The 20037-nt window shown below is 43.4% G+C and overlaps 1 protein-coding gene across 2 annotated transcripts in view; it reads left to right on the forward strand.

Annotated features, from left to right (window-relative positions):
• The window catches only part of mdfic (MyoD family inhibitor domain containing), a 34806-nt gene extending 18749 nt beyond the window's left edge, over window positions 1-16057 (forward strand). The window contains exons 4-5 of one of the 2 annotated variants that reach the window (XM_080420793.1): window positions 7723-8046; window positions 14660-16057. In XM_080420793.1, coding sequence (XP_080276919.1) covers window positions 7723-8046; window positions 14660-14910 — 575 coding nt within the window. In that variant the 3' untranslated portion in view covers window positions 14911-16057. The remainder of the gene's footprint in view (window positions 1-7722; window positions 8047-14659) is intronic. The other variant, XM_080420792.1, reaches the window with a different exon arrangement.
• The last annotated feature ends 3980 nt before the right edge of the window (window positions 16058-20037 follow it).

Raw genomic sequence — 20037 nt, forward strand, 5'->3', positions numbered from 1 at the left:
GCATTAGTGAGGACTAATTGTATGAAGATAACGTTGAAAATGAAGTTCTCCTTCAACACTTTGAATGCATAATGTTGGACGGGACCAGAGATTGCAAAGAACAAAGACATCAGAGCGTGTCGCTAATAATCCTCTGTTCAGACAATTTCATAAAGGGGGGGAAAAAAAGAAAAAAGCACATTGTGCGATGTCAGCCACAGTTTAACCCATTAATACCTGGAACGCATCTGTGTCACTTTAGATGTCTTTGGCTATTCAAAAATAGCAGATATACAAGCTCATAGCGCGGCACCGAGTGCCGCGCTATGAACTTGTAGATCTGCTATTTTTGAAAAATCGTGAAAAAAAAATGTTTAGTTTTTTTCCCAAAAACTGTTGGATTTAGATTTTTTTTAAAGAATCGCCTCAGGTCTTAAAGGGTTAAGGAAGTGTCTGGCCTCGGCGGCGTTGCATCGCAGACAGTTGATCGGCGGTGCCCGGCGTGAGCATCAGCCCCGCTCCCTCTCTGTGCGCCTCGTCCTTGCGCACAATAAAGGAAGTCCTTGTGGCAGAGTTGGGAAGGTCAAACGGTAAACGAGGCTTTGATATGCCCAAGGAAAATTTCAATCAGAGCCCTTTGTAATAACATTCATTGTGCTATTTTTTTTTACCCCCTCCCCTCTCCCTCCATTTCTCTCTCTCTCTCTCGTTCTCTCTCTCTCTGTGCAGTATAATTCCCCTGGTTTTGCGTCTATAAATATGGACAGGGGAAGATGTATAATTTCTAATGAGAAAATAGATCCCTTTGGATTGAAAGGCAGGGGCCGTCTCCAACCGCCGCTGTTTGTTGGGGAGGATAGACGATACCCGGGGCTGTTTGGGAGGGTGGGAAGGGGGGGGGGGGTGGTGCTAGGTGGTGGTGGCAGGGAGGGAGGGGGGTGGAGGATGACGGTTATGCCGGGCTAGGTCACTGCACATTTACAAATTAGCATTTCAATCAGGCAGGTACACGGGCAGCCGAGCAGAAAATATACATGTTTTTCCTTTTTTTCTTTTCTTAACACATTGAATGCCAATCGCGTAGATCTACGCGAACCTATTTAAAGCCGCAGCGTGCCAGTCGCGTAGATCTACGCGAACCGCCGATTCCCATGTTAATCGCCCAAGGTGCACTTTCCGAATTTTTTTGATCCATTTCCGTTTCCGGTTTTCGGTCGGAAACGGAATTATTCGGGTTCCGGTTTTTTCGATCGTATCCGCTTCCTGTCTGGGATCCTGTTTAAAACTCGATTTTCTCGGTTTGTTGTTTTTCTCCTCGCTGATCACTGTTTAGCGTGTATCGGCTGTAGCTTCAAGATGGCGGCTCGCATTTGGAAACTGTTTTCGCTGGACGTTTCTCACGGATCCACTGTGTGTTTAGAACCAAATGAACGCGCACTTTTAACTTATTTAGCGAGGTCTGTGGCGACATGATAAAAACAAAAAAACAACAATACAACGCTGGCACTGGTGAGTACATTATGAGATTAAACTCTGGCATGGAATGTGTTAATACAAGGCACAAGAAAATAAACAAAACGGCGACCCATAGCCGCGTTAGCGTGGAATTAGAATTTCACGGTTTCCCGGTTGTTTTATTTTTTTTGTGCTGTTGTGACTTAGAACAATTTTTTTTCCCCCATTCAGTGTGTTCTTAACCCACACACTCGGAGCATTGTGTAATAACGGCTATTACGAGATGAGAACAAGATTTGGATTTGGCTGTTTAGTCGGCTGACATGATGTGACATTTGAATTACTGTACGCACCTCATGATGGGCATTCTAATAGGCCTAGGCAAACACTTTTTGTCGTTTCTGTCGTTCTCTGTCTCTTTTCTCTCCCGTCTTTTTCTCTCTGGGTCTTTCTCTCTTTCTCTGTGTCTTGACTCTCTCTGGGGCATTAATATTAAAAAGGGCTGGGCCATACAAACACAGAGCTTGTGGTTTGTTCAATCCGTTCACTGCCTTTACCTGTGACTCCGAGCGCGGCAAAATGTGCAAATGAGAAATGTGCACGCTGCCCTGTTTGACCTCTGTGTTATATTTTCAGGTTCCAGACTATTTTAGAATTCTTGTTTATACAGCTCTGTTTCAGCTGACGTGCATACATACATATTCCTCCCTGGTAGGTCTGTCTGTGTGTGTCCTGTGTGTGTGTGAGTGTGAGTGTGTGTGTGTGTGTATATTTGCCTGTGGATGTGTATATTGCGTGTGAATGTGTGTGCGCGCACCTGTGTCCTGTTTGTGTGCATATGTTCATGTGTGTGCTTGTGAACATGCCTATATATATATATATTTATATACATACACATACACACACACACACACATACAGAATACACACACACTTCTTCCCCATGCATGTGTCTTTGGGGTGCAATTTCTCACTCCCTCCTGTAGGACCTATTTTTCCACGACAAAAACGGAGGTGTTTATGCTCAGTTTTACATACAGAGCGATCCCCCGCGCTCTCTCGGCGACGCAGCCGCGCGCCCCCCAGCCCCCCACCCCCGTGTGGCGCAGCCGCCGAAGACTCGGTGACAAATGGCAATTATATTTGTGTGTTCTCTGCGAATCCATCAAACACTGGCCTTTTAAAAATGCTCCCCAGATATTTGAGGCTGTCAGCCACCAGTAGCGGCGACCAAATTGGGATGCAGCTTAGACAGTGGAAGAGGCACTCACCCCCTGGTTTCCCCCTGTGATGTGTGTGACAGTGTGTGTAGGGGAAATACCATGTATTATTCAACTACAAATGTACACCCTCAACTGTTGTTGATGCGCTCGAAATAGGGCGGTTACTAGTCCAATTTGAAGTGTGTGTTTGTGTGTGTGTGTGTGTGTGTGTGTGTGTGTGTGTCTGCATGCGTTTCCCTTCCTTGAAAACATGGTGTTTTAATGCAACCTGTCAGGCCGTGTGCAGACAGTTATCTCAGGACACCTGCCCAGCACTACAAGCTTTTGCGGAAAACCGCACAACTGCTCAATTTTAAATTGCTTATGATTTTTTCAAACTTGTTGGCAGTGGTCGGTATCAAACTTGGATGCACGATTGCGCGGCCTGCGCGTTTCCCAGTGCGAGGGCCGAAAGGCTGCAAATACATTACCTACAGCGTAGTGTGTCCATACTGTTAAACATTAATCAGGCTGGATCAAGCCAGAGGATCAGCTGGTTTTAGCTTTTTTTCCCCTCCATGTTCATGTGAAGGAGTTAACCACATGAACCCTAGCGTCTCAATTCTGAGCATGTCATAATATGATGTACAAGCTCACAGTGTGTCACGACGGGACACGTGAGCTTGTAGATCGCCTATTCTCTGCAAAGCTATTTGTTGTAGAGGAAAAAAAGGACATGGACCAAGTATAGACTTCTGGGGAACCCCGGTCAACGAAATATATAGAGTTTTAAGTGGTTAAATATAATGATGTGTACATGTCACTCAATATTGTTTCAAATTGAACAATTAGTGAAAATGTATATACAGGCATTAACGACTGTAGGTGTATGGGCTTTTAGTTTGAATGTGTCAACTGATCTATTCTGATCTGCAGGCTTTGGTTGTTCTAGATGGGTTTACTTTGCACGTAATACAAGCAAAAGGAATTAAGTTAATTTGTACAGCGTGCTACAGCACTGTATACATTCATTGTCAAATGAAATGCTCTATAGGCTAACAGTTGGCACGATACACCATACTGAAAAGTAAAGTTTTTTTTTTCTTTCTGTCTCAGCAGAAAAAAAACTTTTCAAAGCCTTTTGAGTTGGGAACCTTTCTTGTATGCAGCACGATCCCAACGTCGCTGTACTCTTTGCTTTGTTCCATTTCTGTCTTCATTTGTCTCACGGTGACTGTTCGAGTCCGTCATTGCCATCTCTGACACTATCGTCATTATCGTGATCAATGGTTATGAATGTGACTCGCCCATTGTCCATTCATCTCAGTCAGCGAGTTAAAAACTCTGTGTTCGATGGGCTGTGTCCAGGAAGCTTCTCCCCGGAAGCACACATTTCTTGTGGATTTATGCCTAATTTCTACTTAGTAGTTAGAAAATAGCCCATCTACAACTGCAATTACTGTGTGTGTGTGTGTGTGTGTGTGTGTGTGTGTGTGTGTGTGTGTGTGTGTGTGTGTGTGTGTGTGTGTGTGTGTGTGTGTGTGTGTGTGTGTGTGTGTGTGTGTGTGTGTGTGTGTGTGTGTGTGTGTGTGTGTGTGTGTGTGTGTGTGTGTGTGTGTGTGTGTGTGTGTGTGTGTGAAACCAGAGCTGCCAATGTACGCACTTTACCTAATAACTATTTATACGTTGGCTAAATTGAAAGCTAGAATTTCTCAAAATGAAGGTAATTACTCTTCGGCAACGTCTACTCTTGCCTTGTTGTGTATGTGTGCTTGTGAGGATATACGATTGGCTGTTATTACATAAGCAACTATGGGTCATTGATTTTCTGAGTTACTTTCATCCTTCAGGAGAGAGTTTGGCGCCATGCAAGCCTGCACACTTTTTTTTCTATTTATGATTTTTTTTACCTTAAAATAAGATCTAACGAGAGACAATTCTCTCTACTGTGGTGTGGCCCAGATTTAATCAATGGACATAGTGTTTATATTATAAAAATTGGCCAAATGTCAACAAAAAAGCAACTTATAAGTGGAAAAGCTGAAAAAAGCAACAAAGAATAGGCCTCTCTCTAAGTCACAGGAGAATGCACAACTTTGTTAAGTAGCGGATACATGTACTGTATGCGTGGGACCGTTATGTCCTCCAGCCTTTTAAAAAAGCACTGTTTTGTTTTCAAGCACTGAAGAAAAAGGGGGGTTTAAGCGAGAGTGAAACATGTACCGAGTTGTGGCCAATGGCATCACAACTGCAAAAAAAACTATAACAAGAGGTTTATTTGTTTACTAAATGGACCCCCAGTGCGGGCCGGATGACTTGTCTCTTTGTTAGCGATCCTTACAGTAGGTCTCCCCTACGACACCACCACCACCTCCTCCTCTCACACGCATGTCACGGGCAGGCTGTGAGGCTGCGTCTTGGGGATAGACGGGTCCATCAACCTGGACTTGAATCACTGCATAATGAATTCCGTCTTGCGCGGGGCCCCCCGATCGTCTTAATTCAAATCCCGCTGAATTCCGATCCCTAAAGTCTATATTTGTTTATCGAGGCAGCAGTGTGAGGCTGTCTTGTTTTTTCTTAATTGCATTGTTTTACATCCAACATCCTCATTTTCCTTCTCCCGGGGTGATGTGTTTGTTAAAAAATTAAATTGGAAAAAGCCCACAAGGCCCCGATTCCCACACTCTTTCTCTTTTCCGCTCTCTCTCTCTCTGTCTTTCTCATTGTCTCGTAACTGTAATTGCACTTGTTGGTGGGCTGGGAGGAAGGAACCCAGATGAAGGGGTGGGTTTATGGCATCGCATTCTGCCTTGCTGCTCCACGTTTGCACGTACTTCGGAAGAGTTTCTGCTGAAATACTTTTGTCAATCAAAAGTATTTTCTGTTCTATTCCTCAGGTTTTGTTCCCGGCCTTTTCAGTCCGACTGTGTCAGGCAAAAAAAGAAAAGGGGAAAAAAAAAAGGCAGCGTTTGGCTGAAGAAGAGGCGCATACAAAGAATACACAGAATAGACAAAATGAATAAGTGAGAGCGACTTAAAAAGGGGGATGAATAATTCACGAAAAGCTCAATAAGTCAACCCCACACGCGGAACACACACACACACACACACACACACACACACACACACACACACACACACACACACACACACACACACACACACACACACACACACACACACACACACACACACACACGGTGGCTGTGATGTGGAAGGAAGGTAATGTGGGAGTAAGTCCCAGTAGAGCTGAATGTGCAGGTGTTCCTCTCCGGAAAATGCCACCTCCGCCGCTCGCTCACTCGCGTTCCCTCGCTTCCTCTCCTCTCTTATCACACACTCAGGTCGTTGTCTCCTGGCTTCCCATGGCAGTCACACACACACACACACACACACGCACACACACACATTCTCAGAAGGACTATTTGAGGCCATCTCGCTACTTTGTGAGGAAAGCAAAATCATTAATGTAGCTTAGGTAGGATCTATTTTGTATATGCACACCATCATAGACTGGTTCTCTCTCTCATTCTTTGCTTCATCCTCTTTTTCAGCCTTTATCTTTTTTGTCGTTCACTTCTCTTTTCTCACTCTTACGCGCATCAAAATGCCTCTCACCTGCAGCGGGGGCTTTCTGTGTGCCTGTCACATGCAAGGTTCCTACACTCCGCCGGTCGGAAACATATATGCGGTGTGATTGGTTTTATATGATCCTACCATCCCCCCCACCAAGAACTTGTGATTTAGATTCAAGAATGTGTAGGTGCATGTACGTGCTGCATCGTCTTCATCGCACGCCATTTTTAAATCAAACGTCTACAGTGAAATGCAAAAAAAGAAAGGGCTTTCGGAGAGCACGGGCGGTGCACAGCAAAGTTCTCCTAGCCTCAAGCAAGTTGAAGTCAAGTTTTTTATTATATTAAGCATTAAACTGAATGTTTAATATTGTAAAAAGGTCCTCATGCAGGGTTACTGGTACGGTACAGTCTTGTATAAGAAAAAAAAGTTTCTAATTTAATCTACCGATAGATTGCATTTAAGTGAACATTTTACATGATCTTGCGGTTGAGAACTGTCCGGTTTGCTTCCTCCTGTATTTGGGTTTGAACTTGCGTACGGTAGGAACACTTTGGATACTGCCAGAGTATCTCTTAAATGCTTAAGTAAAATTAAGCACCTCTCCTGGGCTTCTGTACGGTGTTTAAGTCAAGGTCACACTGCGCAGGAGAGACGGACTGAAAGAGAGGAACATGAGAGAAATGGAGGCCGAAAGGGAGAGGAAGAGACCAATGGATAGAGAAAGAGGGATAGATCAGTGGTTTTCAAACTTTTTAATTTTTTAGGACCCCCATAACTATGAGAGTACTACAAATGGCAGTGGTGGAAAAAGTACTCAAATTCTGTACTTAAGTAAAAGTACCAATACTGCAATATAAAAATACTCTGTTACAAGTAAAAATCCAAAATTAAAAATGTACTTGAGTAAAAGTACAAAAGTATTGGCATCAAAATGTACTTAAAGTACCAAAAGTAAAAGTACTAAATATTTGAAAATAGCCGATCTACAAGCTCACAACGCGTCGCGATGCGACGCGTTGTGAGCTTGTAGATCTGCTATTTTCAAATAGCCTAGGTATAAAATAGGGTTAAAGTGGTTAATGTATGTTTCATTATATCATAGTTTATATCTGAAAAGTAACTAGTAACTAAAGTTTTCAAATAATTGTAGAGGAGTAAAAGTACAATATTTGCCTCTGAGATGTAGTGGAGTAGAAGTAAAAGTATTGGAAATTGGAAATACTCAAGTAAAGTACAAATACCTCAAAATTGTACTTAAGTACAGTACTTGAGTAAATGTACTTAGTTACTTTCCACCACTGACAAATGGAGCATTTTGGTTCCTTTTGTACACTCTCAAGAGTTACAGTACAGACCATTTAGAACCCCCCTCAAGGAACCCTGAGGGTCCCTGGACCACACTTTGAGAAACACTCAGATAGAAAGACACACACACACACACACACACATGGCACAGAAAAAAAAAGGCTGTTTTCAGTAACCCTCTTCCTACCTTTTCCTTCCAGCCCAACCTCGAAACAAGACCCTAAACGCCCTCCGGCACGACAACGGCACCGCCACCCCGATGGCAACGGCCTCCCCCCAACTGAGCAATGGCGCGCACGCGTGTACCTGCACCTGCGGCGCCAATGTCCCGGTGGCGGCGGCAGGCGGGACGGGAGTCCCCGGCGCAAGGCCGACTACGGAGCAGCCCAGGCGGCAGCCCACCTCCATGCCCGTCTCGCAGAAGATGCAAAAGAAGCTCAGGTCCAGCCTCTCGGTCAACAGCGACAGCAGCCGACGCAGCAAAGGAAGCTCCACGGGATCCCAGAGGCCTCCCCTGCCGGAGGGTGAGTAGTACCCGCCAACGGCGACCACTTGGCCCACGGCAGTTAGTACTACACGCAAGTGAGAGGAAATGTAGAATATGGAGGGGGTATTGCGTTAAGTGCAAAAACACTATAGGATTAATGCAGTGCAAACTACAGTAAGTAGAAAACCAGACATGCAAGCACACTCACATTAACCCATTAAGACCTGAGACGATTCTTAAAAATGTTTTCTAAATCCTAACGTTTTTTTGAAAAAAAAAAAATTAAACATTTTTTTTCACGATTTTTCAAAAATAGCAGATCTACAAGCTCGTAGCGCGGCACTCGGTGCCGCGCTATGAGCTTGTATATCTGCTATTTTTGAATAGCCTAAATAAATCAAAAAGTGACACAGATGCGTTCCAGGTATTAATGGGTTAATGCAGGGACTACCACAGGTGCAATATCCTAGACATCCAAAACGCACAGCTGACGCTAACTAACACTCACCGGCTTCTCTCGCTCCTCTCGCTGCACGCCTGCTTTTGGACACAAATTCATTCCATTCAGTATCACACCGCGGGAAACACTCTGTTGCCCAGAAAATGTGCAGTTTCAATTTCCCGTTTTTAAACCAGGTGAGCCGTTTTGTCCTTGTTACTGCGACTCCTGGAGACAGAGACTCCAGAAATGATCTCGTTCCGACCTCATAAGCCCATTGACACATTTTTATCTCCTCTCACCTTTTTAATGATGGGAGTGCGCGAGACGTTTTATATCTTTCCACCTAACCTAGGTTTTTGTATATTCCTCGACAACAGCCCCGGCGAGTCCCCTGTCACCATTCAGACATGACTTTGTCAGGTGCAAGTGCTGAGGTGAGTCTGGTAATGAAGGCCATTGGGTGGTCTAATACCATCGGGCTGAAAGGTGTGACCCTCTAACAAGGCCTAGGAGCATGGGGGGCCCATTAAGTGTCACGAGCGGCTCTGAATCGGCCCCTCATGGCCCATCGCACCTCTCCACGCCCTTGATGAAACCCCCCACCCTCGCTATATCCCATCTGCACCACCTCTGCCTTTATTAACAGGATTCTCATTGCATGCCCCCCACCACCCTCCCATGACTGTACCGCGAGTGTACTTGTCCTTCTGTGCCAAGCTCATGCGTGTGCCTGTATGTCTGTTTTTCTGTGTACTTGTGTCAATGTGCATGAGGAGGCTAGCCCACAAACTAAGATGACATTATTGAAAAACCCTATTCTGGGTGGACTGAGACACACACACCATAAAACAAAAGGAAAAAGCAGAGGGCAGTCGGACGTTTATTTGAGAGAGTTTTGCTTGAAATTATGCATCGACTCACCAGTTAACAAGACGGGTAAGGCAAGCAGATACAAGCACGCTGCTCATTGTCGGGATGCGTCCTCCAGACGTATTCCACTGGTGGCATGTTGTCGACGTCTTAATTGGCCACGGAGAGAGGAGAGAGACTGCACAGAAGAAAAGAAACAAAACAACAGCAGCAGTCCAATAAGTCTGCCTCATTATAGCTTTTGTGTTGCTTATTTGCAGATGCGCCGGCCTTCCTTCCTTCCGCGAATCAATATGTTCGCTCTCAAGTAGTTATTTCCCCCCGGAAAACGGCCAAGCTGTTGTGTTTGAATGTTTACACGGATTAACATAATCTGTTTGCCTGTGAAATTAGCCTCCTAAACAGCATCCCCCATCCCCCTCCCACCACCACCACCACCCTTCCACTCATCACAGGAAATAAAAGGCGCCAGCTAGCAGGCCCCCCTTCCCACCCTACGCACGTTTCTTGGCACACGTTCCAATCTGCGATAACACTCCTGCTACCGAGTAATTTCCCCCTGTATTGCCTGTGTTTAGCGGCTTGGGGTTGGTGGTCTTGGCTCTTTGATGATTCTGTTTGTGTGTGCGTGTGTGTATTTGTCTGTGTGTGTGTAATCAATTAAGGTCTCTGAGCTCCTTTAGCTTCATTTAGGGACTATTAGGGGAACGCTCGTCTCTTTGCAGAGGCATTATAGCTTTGAGTGTGATGTCGCAGCCTGTTTGTGTACACGTGTATATATTTATTTGTGTGAGCGTTTATGTGTGCAAGAATGGGCATTGCGTGTGTGTGTGTGTGTGCGCGCGTGCGCCCTAACATTATGCTTCATAGACTGGCTTGTTGTAAACCCATAGTTCCACTACCTAGTCCTGTGCCCCCTCTCCATTTATACCCATGTGGGGTCACCATGGCTTTTAACCAAATTAACCATTCAATTCAGATTAAGATTAACATAATAAACTCTTTCAAATGATCTCTCTGTCTCTCTCTCTCTCTCTCTCTCTTTTGCGTTCTCCATCCATCTCTCCTGCTCTCTCTGTCTGTCTTTCTCTCTGTCTTTCTCTCTCTCCGTTTCTCTCCCTTTTTGAGTTTGAATGCGTTTGCACAGCTTGCCGCTCTGAGGCCCATCCTGCTTGTTTTGTGTCAAGCACGCCGCCGGCTCTCCACTTTTCTCCACGTCTAGCTTCCCAGACACCTCCAGAGTGTTTTCCTCCGAGGCACACGGTCTGCTGTGCTTAAATCTGCTTATTCTTTTGGCCCCGCCACCGATTCCCGGCGTCCAACCCCACCGCTCGCCCAAGGTGATGTTGAAGCGGCGCCGCAGGTGCGTCTCGTCTCGTTCGTCCGTCCGTCTTTCTGTCCATCCGTCCGTCGACCCCTTTCACCGCGTCACGCTTCATGGAGATGCGCATGGCATCCAGCTCTCTTGCGTGCAAGTACACGATCCGCTCCCCCCCTCTCTCACCAGCAGGGCTCTCCAACATTCAGACTAATCGCCGCTGTTGAATTATACATCCAAGTGAATAGCTGAGCTGGCCCTGCCTCTGAACTGTGTTTATACGACATTCACAGTCTGGCTGTTGTGTTCTGATGACTGCTGGCATGGTTATACCCTGTGGGGCCGTCAAAGTTTGTTACTTTGACGTTTTTTTCCACCCATAGCCGGGGCCCAGCCATGGTCCGGATCTTTTATGTTGTCTTCATAACGTTTCTACAGCCACTTAAAAAGCATTTGAGCTATGTTGTTTTGTATCGTTTTTTTTCTTAGTTTTTTAAAGATTTATTTCCCCGGCATTTCTGCTTATTTCTGCTAGTCACAGTGAGATAGAGACAGGAAATGCGGAACAGAGAGAGGGGGATGACATGCAGTAAAGAGCCTCTGGTCAGATTTGAGAGAGAGAGGGAGAGGGAGAGAGATATTAAGTGAAGATGGGACAGGAAATCGGGGGAGATGGACAGTCATCGGGACCTACGACGTGCTTTCAGGCCACTCTAGAGCTTAGGTGCCCAGACCGCTACACCAGCCATCCGGGCCGGCCTGTATTAACTTTTTTTGTATGTGCTCTTACCGTGTCAGCCCCTTACTTTTACAGATTTTACAAGTATTTTAAAAAATGTCTAATATGGGGGAAATAGCCGATCTACGTGTTGCACCTACTGTAGTCGTCGTACAACAAAGTTTATAGGGCTTAAATGGTTACAATATAATATAGGACCAGACTCATTTCATGTTCCACAAGCTTCCACACACTCCTGGTCAACTTCTGCAGCCGAAAGCACTGGCAGAAAAAAGAAAAAAAAATCGCTGTACTTTGATTAATCAAACATGAGCATCCAGCGGTCTTCTTCAGCGTGTCTTCCTCTCTCTGCACTCTCTCTCTCTCTCTCTCTCTCTCTCTCCCCCTTTCGCCTTTCCCTTCAACCCAATCAGTAACAGCCCCTTCTGACAGCTCAAGATGGGCTGATGAAAGTTATGCAAATGCTGCCTGTTTGTAAAGCTATTTTTCCCGCATGCATCCACTCCACATCGTGTCTGTTTAACACACCAAAGTAGCGGCGCTTGCTTGCACTGGCTTCGGGGGGTAAAAAAAGAAGGGGGGAAAAAAACAGGTAGATTGCTGCGAGAGAAGGTTTTTGGGTGCCCCTGTCATGTGAAATCTACCCTGATTTCAGTTATTTAGATTAAGCTGTACAAGGCCGAGTACTCGCATAAACCGATGATACGTGGAATCATGTACATAAATTAATCTCTGTACATTTCACTTGCTAACGTAGGGATGCAAATGATTCTTTTCTTAGTAATTATTTTCTTGGTTACTTTTATTGGTAATAATCAAAAAGCTGCTATTTTCTCTGTTTTTGCTAATTTAATCAAATTAACAACAAACAAATACAATAAAATCATGTTTTATTGTTTCTTTTCCATAATTGATTACATTTATTAACGGTTGCATCTCTCTGTTAAAGCTTGCTACGTTTGCATGGATTTCAGAAGCCTCCTGTGGGGTTTTGTGGGGGCAACGATAACAGTAGTAGTTTACCAGTAGTGTTTATGTCTGTCTCATCTTGTGTAGTAACCATTTCATGTGGTTTAATATCCTGTTTTTTTTTTGTAGTACACGTATATTTATTGATGTTGTGCATGTGCTTTACACGAGTTTCATTCTGAAATGAGATCTCATTTTTTTTAACAAAGTGACACCTTATGAGATGATGGATATTACAACACCAAACCAGAATATGATACATAAAGCTACAATCCGTAACTTTTATGTCCTACTTGCTCAGGCAGTCCTCTCTTGACGAGGGGAGATAATGCTTTTATGATCTTCAGGCAGCACTACTAGCCAACCAGTAACTTAAGGGACTAAATGACTCAATGAAAGAGTAGCGAGACAAGTGTTCAACCACTGTAGTTAATTCTATTGTGTTGACATCCTCTATTACTTACTCTATCATACATACTCTATCATACAGATTGATTCAAATAAAGTTTTATTCATTAAATCAAGTTCCAGATTGCAGCTTCTAAAGGACAGTAGTGAACAAGTACTTATGTATTTATACATTTTAAAATCACATTTTTGGAATGGAACTCTACATATAAATGCAACATCCTGTTCCGGCATGGCAATAAATAACACACTAACTGTACTTTGAGTAGGAGGTTGTCAGCAGCACACAGAACAGCTTCATAAAAAGAACAAAGAGGTGGATGTATCCTGTTTTTTTTTATGGTTTTGAGAATGCATTTTGAATGCAACATGCGCCCTAATCACAAAGAATTCAGCCATTAAATGCCTGGTGATTTGAATGGTTAATAGCCCCATTGGTAATTTAGCGGGGACCTCTTCATGGGCGTGAAGACAACAGGAGTGCTCAGGCCTAGCACACATTTAAGAGGTGTCTAGATGAAGGTTAGATGTTAATCAGCAAAGCGTGCGTCGCCGGGCATTAGCGCGCCAATTTACCAGGACGCCGCTAATCACCTTTAGGTGATCAAGCCGGCCAGGTTGCATGATAATGCCACAATTACTTAACAGTCCGCTAATCAAAGCAGCAGGGGTGGAATTCATTTCTTTGAATCTCCCCTGATTCTGCCAACCCTCCAACCCGGATGGATGGCCCTCGCCCCTTTCCCTTCCCCAGACCTCCCTTTGTTCCTTCCAGTTACCTTGACCTATACCAGTCCATGCTTGTGCGCATATTTACCGAATCAAAGTGTTGTGTACACCAACGTTTTGTATTGTACATTTCTGGATTTTGGTAAATTTTGGTTTAGTAGATTTTTGTTAACAGATTGGGTTTGCTCGTATCAGTTTAGTTTTTATTATTTCGAAATGTTTTTCTCAGTATATTTTAGTTGACATATTATTATTATTATGTGGGGGTTTTAGTCAGATGCTAGATTTAAAAGTTCAGAATAGTCATTACAAAGGCAGTTGACTCAGTCATGTAAACATCCTTCTCAATCAGACTAATGTTAGTTAGTTAGTTTTTTCTTCCTTTTACTAAATTGATGAAGACTAAGACTAAAGACATTTTCTGTCTAGTTTAAATTTGTATAACCTTGATGTGCACACGCTCCTGCTCACATTTCGGTCAAAGATCTTTCTCAACAACAGACCCACCGCACAGTGGCGCACAGTTCATTGAACACTGAGTTCATGTCCAATTCCTTCCAGTGCACATTATGCATCCTGTTTATTACACAGATACTTATGAACCGAATCAATAATTTTATAATACGAAATATTTGGTCTAAATATCCTCTTGTGCTATGAAGCACTCTTCCTAACTAGCTCAATCTAAGAAAGAGAGAAGATTAGACCACTCCAGACTTAAGAATCAGATTTTATGTACCATGACCTGTCGCTGCTTTCTTCCGCCCTTAATGGTCTCCTTTTTTCTCTTTTCTAGCATCGTTTTTCCAGCCCATTTCTTTCACTTTTTAACCGCTTCTTAATGTTTTCATAACTTTGTATCATTTCTTTGCCCAGATGTCACTTTCTTAATACATTTCATCACATGTTATACAGTATGCTTTATATTACAATATATTTTACTTATTTTTTATGCTTTTTAGCCACTTAAACCCTGTATTGTTGACTGGAGTCCCCCAGGGGTCAACTTAGCTCCCTCAATTTTTCCCAAACAAATGCCCTCGCCCAAAAATGACGATGTACAAGCCTATTATGACATGCCCAGAACAGGCAGGCTAGGGTTGATTTCATGTGGTTAATGATTTATTAACCCTTGTTGTCTCCCTTGTTGTCCCGGGGGTGATTCGGGGGATCAGATTGCTGCGTCCACTGCATCCTGGCCTGCCTGTTCTGCGAGTTCCTGACTCTGTGCAACATGGTGGTGACGCAGGCCTCCTGCGGCACCTGCACGTCGGAGGGCTGTTGCTGCTGCTGCGCGGCCGACGACCTGGGCGACGACTGCAACTGCCCCTGCGACATGGACTGCGGCATCATGGACGCATGCTGCGAGTCCTCCGACTGCCTGGAGATCTGCATGGAGTGCTGCGGCATCTGCTTCCCCACATAGGGAGGTCCCTCCTCCCTGCTGTTAACGACGGAACGGCAGTGTGTGCTTTGTTTGGGGAATCGGGGTTTGGACCCTGCCGAGGATTTTTAACCGGACCTGGAAACGAACGGAAGGACGGAGTTGGGTGGGATTGAACGAGCGGACATCGGTGCTGCTCTTGATCGAGTACAATGGCAAAGCAGGGAATGAGAGAGAGAGAGAGCGAGAGAGACATGTACGCGTGGGTCGGATGCGTTGATGATTATTGAGTGTGTCATGTGTGCGTGTGGTGATATCGTGTTGTGTATATGTGCGTGGTTTTGTCTGTTGTATGCGTGTGCAATAAAGCCTACTCGGAAAGATCTGTTAACACACACACTGTGCCTCTCAGACAAAGTCCGGCTTCGCAGGGGCCATGAGAAACCTTTGATAAAGGAAAAAAAAAAAATCTTCAGTTACAGTATATACCGCATAGTATAAACCTGTTGTATGAACATTTCATGTTAGTGTTGTATGTTTTTCATGTTGACAAGTATGCTAACCGATGCTTAAATTTATTATAATAGACTGCCTTAAAGATTATTGCTACTCTTTCAGGAATACTGTTCAAGACAGTTACATCTGTGCCTGTGTCCTTTGACTGTCAATATTCAATATTCATACACTCAACAGCAGTATTAATTAGGGCTGCAACTATTGATTATTTTCTTGGTGATTATTCTATCGATTTCTTTTTCAATGATTATTTTATTTAAATTGATTATTTTATCGATTAACTGTTGCACCCCTAGTATTAATACTCATTAGATTGTTAGTTTTCGTTATGTTGATGCTCTTCAATTAAGAGCCCAACCGATACTGGACTGTAAAAATGGTAAACTTCACTGGGAATTTAATCATTATTATTGAAGATTAAAACAAAAAACAAATGGAACGATTTCTAAATTACCCCAAGTGTCATTTTCGGCGTTAAAGGGCAAGACCACTTTGGTAGAGGTTTGGGTTGTGTATTTACCTTGCTATGATGTAACTCCAAAGGTGGACAAGAAATCAAAAATAATCACTCCATTGATTAGAAATTGATAATTCAAAATATGCTCCTAATTGACTTACATTGTACGGTAAAACAGCTTTCAAAGTCACTCTTTTAGCACATAAACGAACGCAAACAAAGTTGATTCTGACAATATAGAACATCACCAAACCCAGTACTGTTTTTTTTCTTTATAAAAATGTTAACTTCCTGTTGATTTTGCTATTTTTAATAAGTAGAAAACCTGGACTGGATCCGCGGATCCGGATCCAGATCTTCAAATAGTTAAATCAACAGGAAGTTGACATTTTTATTAAAAAAACAAACAGTACTGGGTTTGGTGATGCTCTATATTGCCTGAATCAGCTATGTTTGGGTTCATTTATGTGCTAAAAGAGTGACTTTGAGAGCTGTTTTACCGTACAATGTAAGTCAATGAGGAGCATATTTTGAATTATCAATTTCTAATCAATGGAGCAATTATTTTTGATTTCTTGCCCACCTTTGGGGTTACATCATGGCAAGGTAACTACACAACCCAAACCTCTACCAAAGTGGTATTTCCCTTTAAGCTCGAAAATATTTCATATCGGCATATATCAGACAACATATACACCGATACTGATAGTACAGTATCTGTGATAGGCCATTATCGGCCGAAATAATCGGTCGGTTTCTACTTACTCTAAAATACTGGTGTTGCATTTTCATTTCGTACTGTATTACACTGTACAACAGTTTTAATGTGGGAGTAAACACACTCTCCGCTGCATACTGTAGTTGTGCAACATGTAGTTTATCACTCAAACTGTTCACTTCGCATCGTCTACTGTAGCTTTGTAGAACCGCAAGGGGACCACGTGAAACAGGAACGTCAAATCATGAAACGCTGACTTCTAGGGCTGCAACTCTGCAACTATCGATTATTTTCTAAGTGATTATTCTATGGATTCTACTTTTTCGATTAATAAAATAATCGAGTTTTCTTATATAATTAATGTTTTTTATATATATCAATGAATCAACACAGAAACACAGAGAAAAATCTTTTTTTTAAATAATTGAATGAATCGATTAACCACTTGCGCCCTTTAAAATGTATTATACAACAGTGTTGCACAAAATAGCCAATCTACAAGCTCACAATGTAAGCTTGTAGATTGGCTTTCTCTATTAAAACTAATTATACAGTATATATAAATTGTTTACAATTGATTAAATTGATTATGTCAATTACCTGTTGCAGCCCTACTGACATCTGTAACTGTATGAAAACCAAAGATCTAACACATTCCCGTTCCCGACACTTGGTCAGGACACACCTGGAAATCACTGGACCAACGCAGGTGTCAACCGTCAGTGTAGTCTGAGTCACGTGACTAATGACGGAATTCGGACACGATTTGAGAACAAAGCGGTAATGTGTTGCCATTAAAAAACGTTGAAAATAAATGAGCATCGGACACCTGACCGAGCGTCAAAATGTGACAACTTGGGAGTGAGAATGCGTCGAAAGATCAGTTATGTAGAGAAGCTCCCTGTTTTTTAGGGAGACGATGGCCTTGGGAGTTTTGGAATTCCACTTCTTACTGATGAATCTGCACAAATTTCACACGTTTGTTGCCATGTGTCTGAAATGTCACTCAGCAAACCTCAGAAAAGTACCTGAAATCCAGCTTCACATTCCAGCAGTATTGTGCTATGTTAAGACTGGCAGCCCAAATACGATTTATTGGAACCAGATTGGATTTTATCAAGGCTAAAAAAGCATTTGCAATTCGATTCAGTTCGGCTTTCTAAATGTGTGACTCGGTCTGGACACTTGGAGACTGAAGCCTGATTTATTCCTTGTCCTACAACAGTGTCAGTCGCCGAAAATAGCTGATTTACAAGCTCACAGTGAGCTTGTAGATTTCGGCGAGTGACACATACAACATTAATCACACCTACTGTATGTCACCACAGCAACCAATACAGATCATACAATGTCCAAAGAAACAATTCGGATTTGCCTGCAGTCTGAACAAAGCTTTAGGAGCCTTGGAAATACTGGAAATGCAGTGGAGAGACTGATGATATAACATTTTTTCTTGCATCGGGGTTTAACTGCACAATCCTGCCACATTAAGAAATAGATTGTTATTATGTTTTTGTTTTTATGACAGTCCTCCAATTTTAACCATTACGCTTTGTCAGTTACGTACATAATGGTACAAGTCTTCTCTGTGATGCTGTTTTACATACAATGTATCTTTGATACTGGTAATGTATGACTTGTTGAAACTGCACTCTCCGGTGAAGACCGCGATAAGGAATTACGCCGCACGGTGACCCTGCTAACCGTTTAAGCGGATTTCGGGTATCAAGCCCAGTGAGTCAGAATACAAAAAAGGAATCATGAACTGTCGGGTTCAAGTGGTAAACTAATGCAGGGTAAAGGCAGTTTTCTTCTCATTTTTTTCCCCCTTCCTTAATTCTGTGTATCTCAAGATGAGTTTGTGGTGAATCACCCAAGCCTGAGTGGAGTCATTTCCTTCTGTCCCGGAGATCCGCTTTGATGTTGCTCGAGTGATGCTACTTAATACGGGGGCCCTCATTAGCACCGCTTGCTAAATGGCAACGCGCACACACACAAAAAGAAGGCCCTTCATGCCGTCAAAAGATAATGTGCTGTCAAAAGTGTGCCTCGTTTTAATGGCGTGTTGTTATCCTCGGTAAAGCAGTTTGATGGGCAACTCTAGAACAGATAACATGCAAGAAATTAAACGTCATCCTCGTTAATGATTAACTCAAACTATAAGTTTGTTACGGGCTATAGAGTGAAAGGGGGGGAAAAAAACTCACTATACATAATGTGAAAAATACATCTACAACAGTGGCTCTCTGCTCCGGCCATGGGGACCCACATACAGTACTGCTGCTTACTTGTCCTTCATACCAGCTTGTCAATAGCGTTCACCAGGTGTCCCAGACCTAAATGAGTCAACCTTTTTTAATTTCAATGACCCCCAGTTTGATATGTATTCGGCCACAGACCCCCATTTGGTACAGTATTTATCCCTGGAACCCAAGTCTACATTGCATTGTACACATATACTGTACACACTCAGAGTAACAGATATACTGTAAGGGTCCATTTGGTTCCTAACTAATCAGTCATTTAGCTGAGGGCCCCCTGAAACCCCCTCAAGGACACCTGGGCGTACCGGACCCCATGTTGAGAACCAGTGCCTTTTATTATACGGCCCGCAAGAAAACCTAGCAGCAGCGCATTGTGGTCCCCAGGACTGTAGACGGGAAGGACTGAACCTTACCAGACAGTGTAAACATGTAGCTAGCTCTCTTCTCATACTGTGTTGTTGTATTGTCTTTATATTCTGTCTGTACTTGACCTGATCTCACCAGATATGCAAAAGTCTTTTTTTTTTTTAAATAAAACATTACGAAAAAGGTCATTATTATATTGTTTGAATGATTTTTCTAGCGTATGGTCCCAGCATACGGTACAGTAAATGTCTTACAACGTGCAGTCTATGGTTAAGTGAGGGCAACGGTAGCACAGCATAAACAACCCAGGCAACCTAGTTGTGTTCCCAGGGTCTTGCGTTCACAGATTTCTGTGTTCCCAGGGTACTGCGTTCATCTGCGTTCTCAGGGTACTGTGTTCATCTGCGTTCCCTGGGTACTGTGTTCATCTGCGTTCTCAGGGTACTGTGTTCATCTGCGTTCCCAGGGTACTGTGTTCATCAGCGTTCCCAGGGTAGGCTACTGTGTTCATCCATCGGGGCGGCCATAGCTGAGTGGTTAGTGAGCCCGCCTAGGGAACCAGAGGCCCTGGTTGCCCCAGGTTCGATTCCAGGCTATCCCAGCATATGTGCCGATGATATGAAATTTGTCCCTGAGCAAGACTCTTAACCCCAATTGCTCACAGGTTCTCATTGGAAACAAGACCGCAAGGACTTTCATGAACGACCTGTTAAAAGGAATTATCCTTATCCGTATCCTTATCCTTATCTGCGTTCTCAGGGTACTGTGTTCATCTGCGTTCCCAGGGTACTGTGTTCATCTGCGTTCTCAGGGTACTGTGTTCATCTGCGTTCCCAGGGTACTGTGTT

Source organism: Gymnoscopelus braueri, assembly GCF_963280865.1.
Source record: "Gymnoscopelus braueri genome assembly, chromosome: 23".
Lineage (NCBI taxonomy): Eukaryota > Metazoa > Chordata > Actinopteri > Myctophiformes > Myctophidae > Gymnoscopelus > Gymnoscopelus braueri.